Genomic DNA, 22,178 nt, shown 5'->3' with positions numbered 1-22,178 from the left:
TTTGCACTATCTGCCTGACCGGGGGGGCTGCTTTAGAATCTTAAAGTTTTACTTAATTAATATTGCATATAGGAATTTATAGTCTGTTATATTTGACCTGTGCTTCTCTCTCCTTTATCCTAAATGTGTGCTCTCACTGAGCGTGTGTGCGTACTTGTCCGTGTACGTACGTGTGTGTGTGTGTTGTGTGTGTGTGTGTGTGTGTGTGTGTGTGTGTGTGTGTGTGTGTGTGTGTGTGCGTGCGCATCCGTGTGTGTGTGTGTCTCTGTGTGTGTGTGTGTTGGTGCGTGTTGTGTGTGTGGAGTGTTTTGTGTGTGGGTGTGTCTGTCTTCTGTGTTTTCAACCTTTTCTTGTTTTTGCAGGTACAACTTTGATTGTTTTGCTTGTAGTCAATGTGTCTCATGTACAGCTGCTTTGTAACAATGAAAATTGTAAAAGCGCTATATAAATAAAGTTGAGTTGAGTTGAGTATTTGCAGTAAAACCACAGTATCAACATATTTACCATTTTCTATAGGAACCATACTCCAATTAATAATCTTTAGTAAAACCACAGCAACTAAACATACCATAGTTTCATTATACTAGCTATAGTTTATGTTTGTAGTTAAATTATGGAAATACAAATGGTAATAAATCCAACAAACACATGGCTTCTACACTTTACTATTTACAAGAACCTTACTACTTACTGGTAAATTGCTGCTAAAACTGGTTAAGGGAATATACAAAATAAAAGAACACTGCTCATAAATACATATAGGCCCAGGGGGCTAATGAGGATAATTCGGCTAAATGATCATACAGGATTATATCTAAACTAAACATATGTGCTAAACATATAAAGCTCTTAAAGGAGTTGCTCACTGCAAAATTTGCCCCCATTGACTTTCCATAGTAGGAATAAAAACTACTATGGAAAGTCAATGGGGGCAAATTTTGAAGTGAACTACTCATTTAATACCCCTGATGAGCTACTCAGTGTATTCGGTAGGTTGCTTCAGAGGCATAAATTATACGACAATAAAACAATTCACAACTGACATAAAGGAAATTTACTTTTAATACTTGAGTACTTTTAAAAGCACGTACTTCTGTACTTTTACTTAAGAATCTGTCTTTACAACTTTTACTTGTAGTGGAGTAATATTTGACCAGTAGTATCTGTACTTTCACTCAAGTAAGGAAGTTGTGTACTTCGTCCACCTCTGTCCTAATCCATCTGCATGATTCAAGCTTATATGATTCCTTTGTTGTTCTTTTGTTTTGTTGTTTTTTGTTCAAGTTCCACGAATGCAAGACGATGGATTTTCTGCTGTTCACAATAAAGACCATTTTTTACACGGAGTGAGCACTGATCCTGTTTCGAGGAATTTCACATCTGTCGGACCTGCTAAAATCAAGCAATTTCTGAGGGAAAAATGTTCACTATGAGACATAATGGATTAAGTGTTTCATAGCTCATGCAGGAAAAGTGAACAGCGTGCCAGTAAATGTGATGGACCATCCAGTGAGTTCTGTGTCATAATAATTCATCATAAAAAAGACATGTACACTTTGCTTACAAATGAATGGAAACATAAAATCAAGCAATTGCTGAAACACATGGCTGCATAATCTTTTCTTTACTATGACAAAATCTGAAATTGGCTGTGATGTGTTTCTTTCCCAGGACCTTCTCAAAGATTTCTTTCCTCATTAGTCTTTGAGGATGTAGTGGAATTCTGAGCATGTCCTGCAGTGAAACTAGTCTCTCTTGAGTTCATTTCCACCCCCTCCGCTGGACTGAGCTCTGCCCCTTCAGATGCAGCCTGGGCTTTATCTTCATGCTGAGAGTCATTCAGCAGCGGTAACCCGGCGCAGGGCACAGGATTGTGGGGAGTACAGTAGCCATGGCCGTGTTGTCAGCTCTTCAGCTTCTATTTCTGTGCCAGCTGTTAACATCATCTTTTGCCCAGGTAAGACACTCAATGAAGGATGATTTTGGTCGCAGCATGTAAGACTATTGGTAACCTGTTGCTTTAGCTCAAGGTTCGGCTTCTATTATGCACTGAGCTTGTTTGCTGGTTCACTTTTGTGTCTGAAACTGTATCCCGCCAGAGAGATATTAACTGTCAGTAATATCTATATACATCCGGTGTGCGAAGGGTCTGTAAACTCCCTAAAGATATATTGTATTACTAATTTATTTTCATTTATATTTGTTTCGCTGCAAATGCTTCCGACTCAATACAGTGTTGTTTTACACTTTCACAATGTACGTTCTTTCATAGCAGCTTGAGACATTGCAGTTCAGTCTTAAGTCCAAAAGGTTCATACTGATCAGTGCCATTTTAAGCATGGCGAAAATTTTGCTTTTTGTGTATCTGTCTGTAACCACTGGCGTCTGCGTCAATATTTAAAAAATATATTTAATTAATTAAATCTGTGGAGCTATATGAGTGCTAGTTGTGAATAAATGTGATAAGATATGCTTGATAGAACAATGTATAACATTGACGGATATCAGTTTCACATTATGAACTTTAACATGATTAAGTATACTTGTCAGTGTCCTATATTAAATTTGTTTACATTTTTTGGGATTGTTTGTGTTATAACAGAGGCCAGGTCTGCGTGGTTCACCTGGACTGCCAGGTCCACCTGGACCCCCAGGGAAAGATGGCATTGATGTGAGTTGACATATAGATGTTTAAATTGTAAAAAAACTGGTTTGAGAAGAATGGAAAATAATTTGCTATTTTCCTCTTTCCTCGAGAGGATGTTTTTCTTGGTACACTTTCTGAGCTCAGAGCTACTGCAAGTTTAAACATCTAATGCGGAAATGGGAAATTGTATTTATCTTTTGATACGGTTCTTCCACCAAATATGTTGAATTTTAATGTAAAACCTTCTTACAACTGACCTTTAACATTAGCTATATTAAGAAAAAAAAAAATAGAATAAAAGTAATGTATTATATGTATTATTAATTTCTTTAATATAATAAATTATTCATTCATATATTCATGTATATAATTTGAAGGTGTCCTTATTGTTCTACATTGGGTGTGTTTTGTTGTCTGAGGAGGAACACACTTTCAGGAATTTACAAACGTAAACTGTGAATAACAGGGAATGTTTCCTTAGTCAATGACACCCTGTTTAGCACAGGCTGTAGAAGTTCAGTGACAGAGGGACCATTCATTCAGCCTGCTGAAATCAAACACAACCCTCCCCCCCAACTACCCTCCACTCCCTCTTTACGCCTCAGTTTTATTCAGCTCTGACTATATCTGTTCTTCTCAAAAAAGTACTAAAGTTATCAGTATGTTAATATAAATCTGCATTAGTCTTATTGTTCTTGTTGTTGTGTTATTATTTATATCCCAAATTAAATAAATGTTTTCTCTGCAGGGTAAGGATGGTCCTGCTGGACTTGCTGGAAAGCCCGTGAGTGTCTCTGCTTTCTTACTTCATAATCCAATGCCTTCCAATCATTTGATATATTTTTGGACTGAAAGCTAACCTTGAGTCCGCCATGTTCATTTGCATTTGTTACTTCTAGGTTTTACTTTTAAGAACCATGTCAACTAATAATCAAGGCACAAATCATATGGTCCAAGACTCACTTTTGCTGTTTTTCATTGCAGGGGCCAAAGGGAATAGCTCGTAAACCAGGGGCTGCTGGAAGCCCAGGAATACCCGGCCTCCCTGGAGTGGATGTAGGTCCATAGTTTTTAAATCCATAGTCTTTTAATTTGTTAATTAAAGGAATATAAAATGTTCTTTCGATTTGTCAATGTGATTGTTTTGTAGGGTTTGACAGGTCCTGATGGTCCCGCTGGAAAGGATGGACCACCAGGAGCAGTAGTAAGTGATCTGTTGACTTAAATTAGTCTCTTAAGTAAAACCATCCTCCCACAAACCCCGTAAACACTCAAACATGACATCATGACATCACTAAGAGTATGTTTGAAAAGCTAAGCAGCATGCCTTCATTTACCAGTAATGCTTCACTACAGTAGAGAATCTGCCAGAAGATCTTAAAGCTCAGAACCTCTTTTCACTTCTTTTTGTAAATGGGTTTGATTCTTGGGACTCTTAACTGGCATGGGCGTGTACACTCACTAGCGGTTTTAATGAGCATCATGTGACTTTGGTTTTTTTGAGATGTTGTTTTTCTTCATCCTAATGTGGTGGAATGTGTAATCTTTCGACCACAGGTTTTCTGTTAATCCATTTGGTGAATCAGGGAAAATCTTGATTATTCTGTGTGACTGATGGCAGTAAACTGGACATTGGACTGCTTATTTAAGAGTTATCTGCACATTAAACCTTATTTAATATATGAACATTGGGGGATTTTTACTTATTTTATTTAGTCATGACAATTCTTGTTAATGGTCATGACGTGTCATTGTATTTGGTATTGGCAGAAGTAGATCTGCTGGGCGAATATGAAGACTTGCTACTGCTAATACACACATGCTGCAGTGAGCGTAGAAGTGATGCAGCAGCGATGTTAGGCACAACATCCCTTAAACAGATCTAGACATGTGCATTCAATGTATACATTTTATCAGTATGTATGTTCCGTGATCGTTGAGACACTGATTTACCTAATGAGCTACAGGAATTCCAAATTCTGACACAGATTAAATTAAAATATTAAAACATTCTAATAAAAGTTTCTGTGGCATCTCCTGTTGCTCGTTGAGGCACTAATTTGAGGAAAGTGACAAAACTACTGTCATATGGGTTGGAGAATATGTTCAAACTGATTTGGCTGGGGGATTGAAGCAATATAGGAACAGCCTGCTCCTCTATAGAGTTTTATGACTGATCTAGGTCTTTTGGGCAATTCCAGCGTTATGGATGTGACATAAAAACGCTCAGAGAATGTATTTGTTACCAATGTAATTTGTTACCATTTGTTACCAATGAACCATTTGTTTATATTTTACTAAACCCTTGTTGATAGAGTTTAAACTATTTAAACTAAAAATATCATTCTATGTATGAGTTTTCTATTTGAAACAAGGGAAATAAACATGTGATGTGATGTGACAAAAAAGGACACTGTTTTTGGGAGACAACAAACTTTGTAGGATTTCTGTGAATTGAAATGCACAAACTTGAAGCAATAATACCCAACAAATGGAGATGCCTCTTCACAGAACATAAAATATTTATTTTATTTTTATTTTCATGTGCCCTTTTATGAGGAATATGTACCGTTATAGATGTGACAATCCTGAAAATGGCACTTATCTGACTATGGAAAATCATACACTAAAAAACAAACAAACAAATGCTTTAAAAACTTGAATAGAGACCTCACATTTGAACCACCAAATGTTGACATCTGTGCTGTTAGTCTAGTAAAAACCTTTGGTAAAAGCTTTAATGTTTCATGGTAAGGTTGACATTTTCACAGAATTGCCCATTTATTTTTTAACAAAGCTGTTTAATAATGTCATTTATTTAGGTGAATTCAGTTAATTAAGGTAGTATTATCATTACCTATTGGCATTTCAGGTTAAATGAAGGTGGGTCTTAGAGGTTTTACATTTTACAATACACTGTCATGAAAAGGTATTTTAGTTAATTTCAGTGCAGAATGATTTTTATTTTTTGTCTTTGTTTGCAGGGCGAACAAGGACCTTTCGGTCCACCAGGACCCCCTGTAAGTGCTCTTAGTAAACTTGCTCATACTTTTTAACCTGTCTGCAATAGCACAGTACCAAATAATGTTGTAGAGATATAATAGAAAACTCTCTGGTTTACATGCCAGTCTTACCTATTTAATGACTTACGCCAAGTCTCACAAACATGTTAAATTGCAGCATCCAGTAAACTTTCACACTAATCATTGATTCAGACCACCACGTGAACTCCTACCCTTACACACTTTTAATCTTCTGTTTACCTCAGGGCAGAGGGAGACCAGGAGCTGCAGTGAGTACAACCTATCCAAAATAATCATTTTAACAGGGATTAGCTATGTGTGCACATAATATCCATGTGACAGAATGTTTATGAAAGAATGACAGTGCATTTAAAGGTCCAGTATATATAATTTAGTGGCATTTTAAGGCTGAAATACACTACAAGACTTGCTCAGATTTTGCCCAGATTTTCAGTCTGGACTTGTTGCAGAAAGTCTGTGCCAGTCTGCAGACTTGATCAGTTAGTGTGTTTCTATCTGAAACTTTCAAAAAGTCTGCAAGTTTATGATCTGTTCAGATTTTAAAAGTCTTGTAGTGTATTCCAGCCATTAGTGGTGAGGTTGCGAATTCCTTTTCAAAGCACTACGGCGGCTGACACAAGGCTAAGATGTTGTCGCGTTTTCGCTTCTTTGCCGAAGGAGATAATGTATTTACGAAACGCCCTATGTAGAGCAGTTTGTCTGTTTACAGTTACTTTGGGGGAAAAAACGGTCAATTTTCATGCATTCTAATGTAATAAAAATATAACGATTCATTATGTAAGGTCTTTATACACCTCTGAAGACATAGTAATGTACAATAGATAGCATTTCTGTCAATATATCCTCCTAAAAATTACACACAAAACTTTTAAGGGACACTTTTTGTCAGAATATGCATTTCTTTGAACACCAGACCTCAGCAACCTCAGCATTGTTAGTGCCAAGCTTTATAGTTAGCTATGAATGACATAAAAATTGTGTTTAGTCACCACGTTATTGTTTAGAGATGACAGTTGAGCGGTATGAAAGTTCAAGATATAGTTTTTGCTAATATCTTTTATTAAAAATACAAATATATTCAACGTGTCAACCAGCCATTATGTTCTGTACTTAGCATTTGCATTTGTGTTTTCTGATTTAAGGGTCTTTCTGGAGCTGATGGTCTTCCAGGTGGACCAGGGCCTCAGGGTCTGCCTGTAAGTGTCTGTTTAAAGATTACATTCACGCTCTGAGAACCGTTTTTTATTGTAAGCAGTTTTAAGCATTTTAAGTGCCAAAGGATTTTCAATGATAACTGTTTTTCATATTTCTAAACATATCAGCACACTCTCACAAATGTTGTGATTGATGACACAAGTTTGTGTGATGGGTTGTAGGGACCTGAGGGTCTTCCAGGACTTTCTGGTCAGCCAGGCCAAGACGGACCACCTGTAAGTACCACATACAAAGGCATGTCAGCAGAGGACACAAAACATGCTTTTAAAAAACGACAAACGAGCTATATAGCAGGTTGCTTAAAGTCCCGGTGAAATAAAAAATTACAATTCCTAATGCAGTGTTTATTATTAATAGCTTATCAGTGTGGATCATTCTCTCACAATCTTCAATCAGAAAAAAAAACACTTCCACTCTCTTGTGGCTATCCATCTCCGATGACGTCAGTAAGAAGGCTTGGGCGAAGCATCCGTTAACTCCTCCCCATCTCTCAGTTTGCTGCCAGCAGGGCCAGCCTGAGGCATAGGCGGAATAGGCGATTGCCTAGGGTGCAAAATGCTTTGAGGGGCGCCAAACAAGAGCACAAAAAGACGCAACATGTGAACAGCTTTTATCATGACGCGATTATAATTCATCATCTATTAATTATACATTTATGCATGTGCAACGGAGAACAGCTAGTGTGAGCTGTGTAGGTAAACCTCACTCCCCGACTTCAAGAGGTGCTCTAGTGACTGATGCTAGTGTCCGTGGCATTTAGCCTCCTTGTTAGTGCGCCTGCTTCCCAGCAGATTTAGGTGGGGCCGGTTACACATGTCGACACAGTTAGTAAATGTATTAGTTTTGCCACATGTGTAAACACAAACATCCATTTTTTTATGCAAAATGTGAGTTAAAATAAAAAAATATCAGATGCGAAAGGTAGGAAACAAATATAGCAATATAGAGGTACGAATTATACGTTTATGTCAGCCATTTATGTTTACATACTATATTAAAATAGCTTATTTAGAACCACTTTACTGGTAACATTGCGTGCTGTTTTTTACTGGTTTCAACTTAGTGAACTGCAAAGTTTGTTTAGCGGCACTGTGACTAGCCCGTGCCTTTTATTCAAGTAAATCCAAAACAATACAACAAACTTCTATCTGTGTCCCTAAAGCATTTGCGCAGAGGGTAACAAAATGTTTTAAAAAACGTAAACTTTATCTGAATAATAATAGTACTTATCAAATATGAGTTTTATAAGGGCTAATATTGAAACACTATTATTGAGTAAACAATCAGTTTAAATAATTAGTTCAAAAAATTATTTTCAAGCAATGAGAAGGTAATTAGAAACTTTTATTACAAAGAGTTTTTTAGTTGTTATTTATTTCCTTCCTTTGTTAATCACAATTCATGTTTTATTAAAACAATCATAAATTTAGCTTTTAAAACATGTAATTGTCAGATATTTTATTTCATTCATTTATTTTGTATTGAAGGGGCACAAAATAAAATCTTACCTAGGGCACCAGTTCCATAATATAACGCCTGCTTTTCCATATCCAATCATTTTGCAACGGGAAATACAAGCCACAGCCACAATTTTTCTTATTTGATATTCCGTTTCACTTGGAAATGTGGCAGAATACGAAAGTAAAAACTGGCAGCATCCGGTTCACAGGGACTTTAAGAGATAGTTCACCCAAAAAATATGTAATCAATTACTCATCCTCAGGTTGCTCCAAACCTGCGTGCATTTCATTGTTCTGCTAAACACAAAGATATTTGGAAGAATGTTTGTAACCAAAGAACTCAAGAAGTGTCTTTCACATTCTTCAAAAAAACTTCTTTTGTTTCCAGCATAACAAAGAATTGTACACAGGGTTGGAATCAACCTGAGGATGAGTAAATGAAGACATAATTTACACTTTTGGGTGAACTATCCCTTTAGTTTAAATGATGTTTGATATGCGAATGAGTTCAAAAACAGCAAAGATAAAAGGCTGGATGGATAGATGATATATGTAATTTGCTTTCTTCTCCATCTTTTTAGGGGCTTCCAGGAACTCTTCCTGAAGGTAGTGGAGATCTGCTGGTATGTTAAGATGATCGCCACTTTTTGCTTTAAAAACCACTGCCATGCAGTAACAATGCATTTTAAAGTATGCTGCTTATTTTCAGAAGTAGGGGAGAGCGGTGCACAACCAATAACTTTTGGGTTTTAGCTCACCCACTCAAAAAATATTTGAGCTTGATTAATCAGATTTTTACACAAGCAACACACACAGCTCTGATACAGATGAACACTTTAGATCAACGAATAATGAGTTTACACTAGAATAATAAATCTGTCTATAATAGATAGATATCCACACATCTATCATCCAGCCATCCCTCAATACATATGGATAGATATACAGTCAATACAGTATGGGAACATGCTGCACAGTTATAACAAAAAATCATAATGGTTAGTTTCCTTGATACTGTAAGACAGTGATTTAGATAATATAAGGCTAAATTTGGTGACTTACACACCCAACTGACAAATCATATGATGAAACATATGATCGTAAAGACATAACTGTTTTTCCCAGGAATACCAACTGCAACCAATGATATTATTGCAAATTCTCTTTGACCTGTCAATAATATATCTATTGTCACGAAGGGTGTGGTGGAAGAAGAACCCAGATGCAGGCAGGCAAGAATGCGGGGATAACAAAAAGACTTTGTCCAACTAGAAACAAAAAACCCACAATGGGGAAAAAAATGACACTAACAGAATAAATAATACACGAACTTTGACAGGAAAAAATTAACTGGACTGGACTAAACTAACATAACACTTGACTAAACATAACTTGACAAACTAAACTAAACTAAACACTTACTAAGACTGGGTTCTTTAAACAGCAAAACAGGATAACAGGACCACTGACAGACACGATACACATACACGACGTAGTACAACTCACGAGCACAAGACAAAGAAACAAGAGGGTATTTAAAGGGAAGACAAACAAGGGATAACGACATGGGGCAGGTGTGGGTGAGGAAACGAGATGGCGGGAACAGAGAAGAGACACTGGAGAGAACGTATATTATTGTCAAAAGGACAATAATATGTTTCTCTCCACACATAACCAAAGGCTTTGTCATGACTCTGCTACAGGACCAAGAAAAACATGACTTAATGAAGCAGAGCCATGACATCTATAGTATGTATCTATAGATCATCTGTAAGACTTGCAATAATAACATGAGAGTTGTTCATTGTATACAATGCCTATGTATTGTATGTGTGTTTATACGTGTCTGTGTCTGTGAATGTGTGTGCATTTGCTTTTTTCCCTTACCTTCTCTATTTCATGTTACTTTTAAGGTTTATCTACTTTCTATGTGTTTAACTTATGTTGTTTTTCTTGGTTTTGGTTTATTTCTACAGCTGCTTTGATGCAATGCAAATTGTTAAAGCGCTGTAAAAATAAAAATGGAATTGAATTAAATTAAATTAAATTAAATAAATTTACTTTAATGCTGCCAATACACTCTTTGTCCAGTATCTCAGTGAAAACGCATCAAAACTTATCACAAAGGTAACTGTCATCTGGCAATGAGAGAAAACGACCAAAAACACAGATCGTTCAATCCTATATAACTACATGTAAAACATCCATGTTACAATAAACCCCACGTTAGTTTGTGTCCCGCTCACCCCTGCTGTATGTAGGGCAGTCTGCCCAACATTTTCTCACAATCAACACAAAGTCATGAGCTTTAGTTCAGTTCACAACATTGTTTAAAAACGAAGAGCTAATGTTATCTTGCTGAAAAGGATCAACTGTCAGCAGTCTTGATTTTCTTTGCATGCAGATTGATTGCATCATTGTCTTGTTTGTAGTGTCCGTCCATCTGTCCTCCAGGTCCTCCCGGACCTCCTGGAATGCCTGGGTTTAAGGTACTTTATCACAACAGCTCTTCATTGACATTTACACGTTATGCTACAAAATATTTTACAGTAATTTCTGAGCTAGTTCTGCGTTCCATTTAGGGTCATACAGGTCATAAAGGAGATAAGGGAGAGGTGGGAAAAGATGGAGAACTGGTAAGGTTTTACTAACATTATAAATACTAAGGTCAAACTCTTTTAAAATAATAATAAAAACAAAACCAGAATGCAGCTTGGTTAATGTGTTGATGTGATTTTTGTGTATTCTCCTTTCAGGGCGATCAGGGTCCGCCTGGTCCTCCCGGAATCCCGGGTACAGTGGGTTTACAGGTGGGTTACAGGTGGGACTGACTCACTCCTCCAGAGCACCATGAAGCCAATTGGAATTCAAATGCTTTTAAGCTGTAACAAAACATAGAGTCACACACATTTAATACAAAGTATTTAGAGATGTTTTGGTGTTAGGTTGCATCACATTTGGCCAAACAAGAGTTCATATACACCTTCAAACAACACTAATTTGCCCTTACGCTGTTTTGGGAGGATAAATAGCCCTGTGCAATAATGTTTAGCTCTGTCTTAAATCTCATTGTCTTAAAGACCTAAAGAACTGACAATAGGTTTACGTTACGTTGCTCAGGACAACTAAGCCATCAACAGTAGCAAACAGCGGAGCCTGTTGGAATGAGAGTGGACAAGTGTAGATTGTAAATTGTGTGATTGTAAAAAAGCAAAGCAAGTAAAACAACAAGGTCAGTCGTAACCATGAGTTCCACAGCTCTATGTCTCAAATTAAAGAATTAGGCTGTTTTTCCAATGTTTACCAGTAATCAGATGGGGAAATGGCCGAGATCCACTGGCGAGACTCTAGTTGGGGACATATTTTTTAAAACCCACCATATTTATGTATGAAATTTGCATTGCATTTAGGGGCTATTATGTGGATAAAAGCTGGGTAAAAGATTCCAGCCCTGCCAGTAAGAACAGCTTTATCAACTAGGTTATGCCTTAAGAAGAGAGAGCTGTTAAACCAATTATTTTACAAGGTAGCTAAATTGTTCGAGAAAAACAACAATTAAGACCCACCCCAAAACTTAATAGTCACTGATTTAAAATCAGAACGTAGTAAAAAAATTGAATGACATTCGAAGAATTCGTATAAATCAACAACCTTGTGAATTATTATCAATTGCCATTGAATTGTGTTCATGACACTATAATTCTATTTTGTTAACACTTAATGTGTAAAATTAACAGATGTGAACATTGGAATTGCTTTGTGGAAAATCTATTACATGTATTTTATTATTTATTTGTTCTTGATATATTCAGGGTCCCCGGGGTCTGAGGGGTGTGCCGGGTCCAGTAGGGCCAGTAGGTGATAGAGTAAGTCCTCCATTATGTCAACAGCACTTACATGTTTCCACTTTTCACATTTTACGGAAATCGAGCATCAATGCAAACATGCAGAATTGTCTTTGATGAGTGACATCTCTCTGTAGGGATTGCCTGGCTTCAGAGGAAAACCCGGCATTGCTGGTGTCATTGGAAAAACGGTGAGTGTCCTCTTATTCACCTTTATTATGTTGATTATTTCTATTAAGGTGTGTGTTTGCATCAGGAGTAAATCTCATTCATAAATGCGTTTTGTCTTTTTGTATATTCCAGGGTGACTCTGGTGAGAAAGGACCTCAAGGTTTTAAAGGGCCCAAAGGAGAGATTGTAAGTTATGGAAATACAAACCTAGATTCGGGTTCATTTGAATTAAAACATGCCGTTTATTTTGGTGTAGTTGAAGTATACGTATTATGAATATGAAAGAGATTTAAAGTTGTCCTCTCAACAGGGAAGAACGGGCCCAAAGGGAGTACTGGGAGGTGTAGGACCCAAAGGTGAACCTGTAAGTAACTTTTATTTGCTTGTGTCCATAAATGATGATTGGATTTTCCTAAAATGTGAGCGTTGTTAAATTGTAGGGCATGCCAGGTCGAGATGGGAAGGATGGGACTCCAGGCCTGGATGGTGAAAAGGTGTGTTAACAGCTGAAACATTTGTACTAGTAACTAGTTTAAACAGCAGTATATCTCAGTTAAACCACAGTAATGCCAGTGGTTAATGTGTGGGCTTGGGTTTGTAGGGCGATGCTGGACCATCTGGGGTATCTGGTGAGAAAGGACCTAATGGATTGCCTGTAAGTATTATCAGCTGCTTAAGCAGTTTAAATGTTGATATCCCAATGTTAGCATTGCATGCATTGATGTTTGCGTGATTCGTGTTTATCTGTGTGTAATCCAGGGTTTGCAAGGAAAAGCTGGTAGCAAAGGAGCCAAGGGAGAAGTTGTAAGTACATCAACCTACCAATCTGTTGAATTTGTTAGTGAATGCATAGACCAGATCAAGAGACAGCCAGTGACATTGTAAGGAAATAATATGTTGTCAAGGGTTTGAAACTTGTTAGTTATTACTATAGTAATTATACTGCAATTTGCTACAGTAAATTTTCGCGTTTTTTTCATGTGGGCTGAGTGAAGGAAATGTAAATGACATGTTATTTTTTGGTAGTGTTGAATATGCAAAGTGGGAGGTTGAAAAAGCCTGAGATGAGAACAGACTACTCTGGTACAGACTACCAGAGAACAGATTACCAAGGATGGTTAGCATCCTTGGTAATAACTTGTCAGACTCATTACACCAATACTGTGGTATCTGATTTACTTGAAAGCTTGGAGGGTTGTTTAAAGGGATAGTTCACCCAAAAATAAAAATTCTGTCATCATTTACTCACATTCGAGTATAAATGTCTTTGTTCTGATGAACACAGAGAAAGATATTTGGAAGAATGCTTATAACCAAACAGTTCTTGGACCCTATTGACTCCCATAGTAGGTTTGCTCTGTTGAACACAAAAGAAGATATTTGCAAGAATGTAGGACAGCAAACAGTTCTGGGGCACTTTTGGACAGTTTGGTTACAAGCATTCGTCCAAATATCTTTCTCTGTATTCAACCAAACAAAGAAATGTGTACAGGTATGGAGCAACTAGAGAGTGAGTAATTCATGACAGACTTTTCATTTTTAGGTGAACTATCCCTTTAAGGTACATTCTAATGTGGTTAATCATTGTCCTCCATTCAGGGAAAACCGGGGGAGATGGGAAAAACCGGACCATCTGGAGAGCCAGGTATCCCTGTATGTATCTGATGCAAAATAAACACATCAAACAACACAAGTGTAGAAATACCAAGACATACAGCATGTCGAGTTGAGAGTTGAATAATAGATTATGTGATCATCAATCATTGGTGCTGTTGTGCTGATTGCTGCACTAATAAAGCTATTACTGTAATATACTGACACTGAGTTACTTGACAGGGCGAGATTGGCATCCCTGGAGAGAGAGGAGAGGTTGGACCCAGAGGTGTAGCTGTAAGTAAACCAATAACCAAAATTACTACTGGAGACTTTTTTATGTTGTTTTAAACCGGCTGATCAAGTCTAGAGAAACACATGTTGAACTGATCAGTATCTCAATGCTGATCAATACTCTTGCAATACCATCTTTACATTCATAACACACTTTTCACAGACTTCACAGAAGTTTTGAATTAATTTTCTCAATACTCAATAATTTTCAGAGTCATTTATTCATATTTGACAATATGATTTTTGCAACCTTTCAAACGCATAATATTAAAATACACCGTATTATATTGCTTTTGCAATGTTGATCTCTAGTCATGTATGGTCTTAAAATCCTATCTAGTATATAGTGAAAGTGCCTCATTATGCTCAATGGCCCGAATAGATATTTGTCATAACGGGGCGGTTTGGGCATTGGTGTCCTAATTCTTTTTTTTAGTTCATGGGATGATGTTTGTATTTGTGTCATTGTTTTAGGGTGGCATTGGACTACCTGGAAACGCTGGTCCACAAGGTGTAAAAGGATTCCAGGTCAGTTGTGCATACGGTTTTATTTTTCATTTTAATGTGATAAATGTTTTCCCTGATCAGGTGTTAAATCCCATCCATGTTAATTTGACCTTCCGTCCTCACCAGTAGTGACAAGGCATTTAACCAGTTGTTTGTTTTGAATCGGTCACATTGCTGCGTTGCATATTCAGTGAGGACAGACATACAGTATAATGCATCTGGTTAGCATTAATAGCGTGATGTCATTGCAGTCTGACTGCGTTGTGAAGTTTTGCTTTTCCATATAGGGTGTTAAAGGTGCTCTTGGGGATCCGGGTTTACCCGGCCCGACTGGAATTAGAGGCGGGTTTGGTGAGAGGGTAAGTGATTTTGTAGACCATCTTAAAATAACATTTATTTACATGATATTTCTCCAGAGGATACAGTGTGAACGAAAATGCTTACAGGAAAAAAGAAAAGAAAAATCTTACTATAATAATATAGCGTCTAGGTTGAGGTGTGTTTGTATTTCAACTTCCTTATAAGAGGTACACATTGTAAAAAAGCACAATACACAAATTGTCTAGATTGTTTTGTCATTGTAAGAAATTATATGTATACCCCCTATACAATATAAATTTGAAATACTTTCAGACAAAGACACATTAATACATTCACATTGTTTAACACGCTTGACAATGTTTAAGTAGCGTTTGCTAAGTCGAGCGTCAATGTTACTAGTGTATACCACCACATTGTTTTTCACGAATAATACCTTCAATTGTGAGGAAGGGTATGTTTTCACTTTCTGTGTTCTGATCAGCAGACGATAAAACAGTTGGACAAAATCCCATAGACTTTGCTTCTTCTGACGTGAGCTGTATCTAAAGTTTTTTTGACTGGCCTTGGCCTGTAAGGAACCACTCAGAACAACATAAATAGCAAAGCAATAACAACCACTCAGAAACATTCTACATTCTTGGCAAGTTAGAAATCATTCGCAAAATCTTAGCATCCTGGTGGTGATTTTTCATCAGTAATAATTATGTAATGTAATGTTTCTACTTTTTAATGCATCGCATTAGCTTAGTTTTTTAGTAAAGATCTAAAGTGGGAACAAAGTCTTCTTCTGTTCGGACCCTATGGCTCAGGATACAGAACAAAGACTGTCTGTATTCTGCAGCCACCGACATCCGCTGATAAACACACGCGCACACACACGCACACACACACACACACACACACACACACACACACACACACACACACACACACACACTCACATACCTACACAGTGCGCCTACCTTGGCCCATACTTTCATGTTCTATTTATTTTAATACTCTCTCTCTCTCTCTCTTTCTCTCTCTCTCTCTCTCTCTCTCTCACACACACTTACTCACTCACAGGGCCCTCTTGGGGCTAGAGGTCCTAAAGGAGACATGGTAAGTATAATAAGTCACAGTGTGATGAAATAACTTGACATATTGAAACACTCAGTGTCTCGTTTATTAGGAACACTATACTGAAGCTTTGATGCATTAGTCTCAGTTCTTCGTGGCATAGATTTCACAAGATGTTGGAAGCATCTCTTTTAGACTCTGGTCCATGTTTATATAATATAAAGTCAGGAAATTTCTTCCAAAGTGGCATGGGACCACTGAAGAACAATGAACTCATTGTCATTTTGATGAAACTAGTTTGAGACGACCTTTGCTTTGTAACATGATGATGCATTAATATGCTTAAAAGTACCTATTAAGAAAATTGTACTGTCATGATCATGTGGTCAGCAACAATGTGGCACAGTGAATCATTTCATTTTCTTTCCATTCCAATTGTTGATGTGAACATTAACATTAAGCTCCTGACGCTTACTGTCCATGTGTTCTTACTGAAGTGTTCAGGTGGTTATAGGTTGTTTTGTTGTTACAGTGGTGTGTGTTTGTTTGTTTTAGGGTGTGGCCGGAAGTGACGGTTTACCAGGAGAGAATGGAGAGCCAGTATGTAACTCATTTCTGTAATTATATTGATATGTTGAATACATACAAGTCTATACTTTCTGATAATAGCGAATATTCCTAAATATTGATATATAGATAATTCAAGATATTCAGGACTGACACTATTTCCTTGTATTTTAGGGTCCCTATGGCCCTGTCGGGCGGAAAGGAGAGGTGGGTTTAATATTCAGTATCTCTCTGTCCCTGTTTTCGTATCATTATGTAGCACAGTAGTTTGCTTATTTTAGTCCTTCATGCTGAATGGTCAATACAGTAACACAATTAGGTTTAGGAAGCTATAGTATACATGTTGTGAGCTGAAAGGTAGTCAGCAGTAGGAAAAAAGGTTCCAGTACTTTCTTGTGCACGTTGACATATGCCAACAAAAAACTGTATTTGGAGATATTGCTGGTACAACATATTTATTTACTCAAGGAACCATTTGCCAATCCACTGACTTAATAATGTTGAATACAAATTTGACCAAAGAAATATCATTTTGAAATACTCATTTCATTAGTTCTGCAGTCTATTGAATTCTGCTGTTAATTAAATCTAACATATACACACAGTCATATCTTATCCTCATATGTTATAAACCTATCTGTCATGATTTCAGGCATGTTAAGCAGAACATTATGTGACAAACCACCTAAGTTTTCATTTAAAACAGCAGAATTCACAAAAGTTCAGTAGTTTTTATCTCTGAAATCTTCCCATTTATCGTTTTTATAGTTAAACCGTTGGCTTTGTTAAATTTGCCTTATCACATCTCACTACACAGTCGTCATTAAAACTGCCGTCTGTTAGCGCCTGTCTGCCGACAGTATCGTTCTGTCTTTTCCAGTTTGTTTGGCTTAAATTCTACTTGGCCTTTGTACTTTAATTGGTTAGAATTCCGTGAACCTTGTTTGATCGATCAACTTTCTGACATTAGGTAGCTCTGCGCTAATCTCTCTGACAGGAAGCATTTTGGGCGTGACTTAAAACGACGTGTCTTCCTCAGGTCTGGGTTGATCATTCTGAGAGTTCAGAGGTCCCATGTCTGACTTCCAGTGCCGTTCCAGACATTTATTTGTTTGAAGTGGGAATATCCAAAATCCCAGTCTGGAATGCAGCATAAGTGCTACCTTCCAGTAGTGGGATGTCATCACTATTAATCACACATATATACACACAATAGTCTCTAAAGCACTGCACATGACATAATCCATTTATTCTACCACTTCAGAATATTTTGTAAGAAAAGTAAAAATATCGTTATTATAATAGTTTTATATTTTATTCATTCAAATACGTTAAAGGATGTTTTATAAGATTATATATTTGCTGTTATAAATTTGGAAGTAACAAAATATTTACCTATTAAATATGTACAGTCGTGGTCACTGTATTCTTTTGCATGTTTGACCATTGTCCAACAGTGATCGTATGATACGCAGCTGTTATAAAAATACAAACTCAACGCTAAAGCTCAAGAAGGCAACACAATACCCTTTGTTCAGCTCGCTTTTTGTAACAGCTTTGATTGCGTTTGTTTGTTTTTTAACAGTGACGGATGGCCGAGATTCACTTTTTTAAATTCAGTTCAAATGTATGTATGTAGCGCTATTTTAAAAACTATTATATTGATGTTATTTATAAAATTTGCATGGTTTGGAGGATGATACATTGATAAAAACTAAACATCCTGAACTGGAACTCCGTGCCCCTTAAAATTCTTTCCCTGGACACAGTAACCTGTAACATGACTCAATTCATAATATTTTTATAAAACAGTTCTAGTACTTGATTTTGATCGGTCAATAGTTTTATCGTGTGTTTTATTCATGATAAATGCCAACAAACACCAACAAAGGCCAACAAACATCAACGTTCTAAATTCTCATTCACATTGATCCAACAAACGTGATTATGTTTATCACTGCGCAGAACCTTTAGCAACCACCCTTAGCAATATAAACAAAACATTCTGTTGCTCTTTACAGTCGATCAGGGACTATTTTCCTACATAAAAGTTGCACTGATCAAAGAAAAATAATATTGTTACATTTAATACTTTCAGCTACAGAATATATGATATTGGGGCAGCCCTACAGTAAATGTCAATCATGTGTTTTTTCATTTTCACTGTGTTATAGTCAGGTAAGCGTGGTGAACTCGGACCTAAAGGAGTTGCAGGACCACAGGGAGAAACCGGACCAAGAGGTGCACCTGGAAGAACGGGAACGATGGGATTACAAGGAGAGCAAGGTTTTCCTGGATTTGCTGGGAAGACTGGTGTTCCTGTGAGTAACTGTCTGATAATGTACTGTAAGAGTATGCTGATTCTATTATACTGTTATACTTTACAACTTGAACTGATTGTTCATTATGTCTCAGGGCAAACTGACCAGTGAGCAGCACATCAGGGAACTGTGTGGATCAATGATTGATGGTAAGACATTTACACTACACCACACTTAGTCTACATTATACTGTTTTTTTGAAAAGGACTGAATGAGTTTACAATCTGCCAATGTCCATCTTAGATCAAATTGCTCAGCTGGCCGCAAACCTAAGAAGACCTCTGGCCCCTGGTGCTGTGGGACGCCCCGGACCTTCTGGAGCTCAAGGGAGGCCAGGAGAAGTTGGATCCATTGGTCACCCTGGAGCACGTGGTCCACCAGGTTATAGAGGACTGCCAGGAGATCTTGGCGATTCTGGTCCAAGAGGTGAGCGACATCTTTGAGAAAGCATGCATCTGTTTTTGCAGTTGAAAGGTACTAGAATAGATTTTCAGTGGGATCAATTCAAATAGGATATGATACACTGTGGAAATCATACTGTTGTGTCAAACTATTTTTAGACAGCTTAAAACTGCTCAGAGGTGGCATGAGTTTATCATTTGTCATGAGTTTAATGTTTAAATTATACAATTATAAAAACTCTGAGTTGCCATTGATAGCTGGGCATGTGGTGAGTCAGGGAGCAGGCTTAATTGCTTTTCATAATAAGACTTTTCACTACAGCATATCAGAGAATGAGTTTTATTCGAAAACCAAGCAACTTGCAGGAAATAAAGCATACATGCGTTTTACAGATAGTTTTGCCAAACCACCCTAAATTTTTCCCAAAGCTAAGCTTCAGTTTACGTTCCAAACACATCAATGCAACATGCATACATCTTTAATAAGTACAATTAAAGATGTATGCGAAGCAGAGGGTCTTGTATAACACGGAAGAGGCTTATTTCACGATAACAGCTGGCTGCTTGTACATTATCCTGCTTATTACACGGCTACTTGCCACATGAGAAAAAACTGGACATGGAATGTGAATTAGAAATATTTATTAGCTCATTTTTACCGAATGCCGACCTTCCGCAAAGAAAAGACGTTTACTTTCGGGTTTTAAGGTAAGAAACGACGTTCAAACGTCACGAACAGGCAATTTGGTTTAATCGTTTGTAAACATGATGTCATATATGTTATTTAAAGACATATTTATATTTACATTTTCAAAAATCCTGTCAAAATGATTTGCTGCATCCGGGTGACCGTGTGTTATTAGTTTTGAGAGGTTGTTGTCTGGGAATAACGAACCTGCAAATGTCGTGACTGGCCAATCAGAATCAAGCATTCCGACGAGCCATGTAATAATATATTTGAATAAAGAGTAAAAAGTTGGACATCACTTTTGACCACTACTGTAGTTAATCACTGCAATACAGAGAGAAAGGGCCAGATCAAATAAAATAAAAGTTCATATTATATCGTTTGCACTCACTTTTTGTAAGTCAGTTCACTCAGGCATAATCTACCTGCTAACCAAGAGCTTTCAAAATAAAAGCCACGCAACATATCGTAATAAATAAAAAGCCCAAAATAAACAAGTATCTGATTTATAACCTTTATAACAGTAAGATTTCGCAGAGCATAATGTTGATTGTTTTAGGCATTGTTGCTAACACAGCAGCATTAATGGCTTGAACTGTGTTCTGTTTTATTACAACCTGTTTTGTTCTTCAGAAAACCTGTTGTCATTATTTTTTTGGTGTTTGGTATCACTAGTGGTGCAATAGTGGACACTTTATCTTCACAGTTGTTATATTAGTTTTATATAAAAGAAACTAACTTCTTACTCCTTTTTCTTACTCTTCAGGGGATTTTGGTGAGCCGGGTGATAAGGGTCCAGTTGGTAAAGCCATCGAAGGGCCTGCTGGAGACCAGGGTGAACAGGGTATGTACAGACTTGTAATACATGCATTAAAAAAGTAGTTCACTTTAAAAGATAAAAGATAGTGAAGTATAAATATTGGACTTCATGCAGTTTATGTACTCAATAGTCATAGCTTTTTAAAAGACAATAGACAATAATATGCTTAGCTTGAATTTGTTCCGATGTTGATTCAAATCACTTCAAAAGCAGCGCTGATGTTGTAGATTTGTTTCATTTTGAAACAAAGTCACAGAGTATAAAGCAAATTCTCAAATAAGATCGTCTAAGTTTTGCTCGCTTGTCTGAGTCAAGTATCTCCATTTAAGACCTCAGTAAAGTTCCTCAGCTAGTCAACAAACCCAACTGAGATTCAGTGTCTTCTCTCTTTGCCCAACAGGTTTGCCTGGTGTGAATGGCATCGTTAAAGATGGGCGTGATGGAGCACCTGGAGATCCAGGAGAGCAAGGAGAAGCCGGAAGAACAGGACGCACAGGACACCAGGGATCACCTGGAATCTGTGACACGTCAGCATGCCAGGGTGCTGTGGTTCATGGGAAGTCTTCCAATCCCAAGAAGCACTAAAACATCTGCATGATCAGGAGAGACAAGAGAACAAGAGTGAAAGAAATAACAGAATTCACTTTCAGAAGTGTTTTTGAGAGGAATATGTGAAGAAACGTTTGTGGATCATCACAGCATTTCAGCGATGAACAAACGAGAGTGGAACTGTGTGATTTCGACTCAGTCAGCATAACTGATGAACATCCTCAGACTTGAATCACCAGCATGTGTTGATACAACAAAAGACTAAACTTCACTGAGAGACGGGAGAAGCTGACTGAGGCGTGAAAGCAACAGCAGTAAAAAAAACTAAGGACTTGATTAAAATCAACAAATGTAGAAATATTTGACGTTTTACTGCATCAGCATTTTCAAACGTTTGTGTTTTTAATTGTTTTGCTTTGTCTTTTTGTCCAACATTTACTTCCTTAAATGTGTACAAAATCACTCTTTGAAGAATAAAAAACTGCATCGATTCAGATGCTTCAAACTCTTGTAAAAATCTGTAGGCTCTAACCTCATCCACTAGATACTGGTGCTGTAACGATTAACATTATACATTCTTTTAAATACTATTTATTTCCAAGTTACTGTTGTGTGTACAGTACATTGCTACAGCATGATGTAAAAAATAATAAAGACACTTTTCAGTAAATAATTT

General features: G+C 37.1%; 1 protein-coding gene across 1 annotated transcript; it reads left to right on the top strand.

Moving 5' to 3' along the window:
- The first annotated feature begins 1,347 nt into the window (after window positions 1–1,347).
- col9a3 (collagen, type IX, alpha 3) lies at window positions 1,348–22,155 on the top strand. Its single transcript, XM_057363341.1, has 33 exons — window positions 1,348–1,509; window positions 1,672–1,957; window positions 2,603–2,671; window positions 3,396–3,431; window positions 3,632–3,703; window positions 3,798–3,851; window positions 5,632–5,667; window positions 5,916–5,939; window positions 6,834–6,887; window positions 7,068–7,121; window positions 8,948–8,989; window positions 10,799–10,855; window positions 10,949–11,002; window positions 11,123–11,176; window positions 12,179–12,232; window positions 12,349–12,402; window positions 12,515–12,568; window positions 12,693–12,746; window positions 12,823–12,876; window positions 12,984–13,037; window positions 13,142–13,186; window positions 13,982–14,035; window positions 14,219–14,272; window positions 14,744–14,797; window positions 15,064–15,135; window positions 16,163–16,198; window positions 16,712–16,756; window positions 16,898–16,930; window positions 18,898–19,044; window positions 19,139–19,193; window positions 19,288–19,470; window positions 20,900–20,977; window positions 21,354–22,155. Exons 2-33 carry the CDS (start codon window positions 1,892–1,894, stop codon window positions 21,536–21,538), a joined length of 2,037 nt encoding a protein of 678 aa, XP_057219324.1. The 5' UTR covers window positions 1,348–1,509; window positions 1,672–1,891; the 3' UTR covers window positions 21,539–22,155.
- The last annotated feature ends 23 nt before the right edge of the window (window positions 22,156–22,178 follow it).

The sequence above is a fragment of the Triplophysa rosa genome, linkage group LG21, assembly GCF_024868665.1.
Source record: "Triplophysa rosa linkage group LG21, Trosa_1v2, whole genome shotgun sequence".
Classification (NCBI taxonomy): Eukaryota; Metazoa; Chordata; class Actinopteri; order Cypriniformes; family Nemacheilidae; genus Triplophysa; species Triplophysa rosa.
This window is presented reverse-complemented; position numbering and strand designations above follow the sequence as displayed.

What these genes read in the sequence shown, in the direction of transcription:
- col9a3 (XM_057363341.1), top strand. Translation starts at nt 1,892, where the DNA reads ATGGCCGTGTTGTCAGCTCTTCAGCTTCTATTTCTGTGCCAGCTGTTA. An exon ending in TAGGACCCAAAGGTGAACCT is followed by an intron (nt 12,747 to 12,822) that starts GTAAGTAACTTT and finishes GTTAAATTGTAG; the next exon opens with GGCATGCCAGGTCGAGATGG. An exon ending in CAGGCCTGGATGGTGAAAAG is followed by an intron (nt 12,877 to 12,983) that starts GTGTGTTAACAG and finishes TTGGGTTTGTAG; the next exon opens with GGCGATGCTGGACCATCTGG.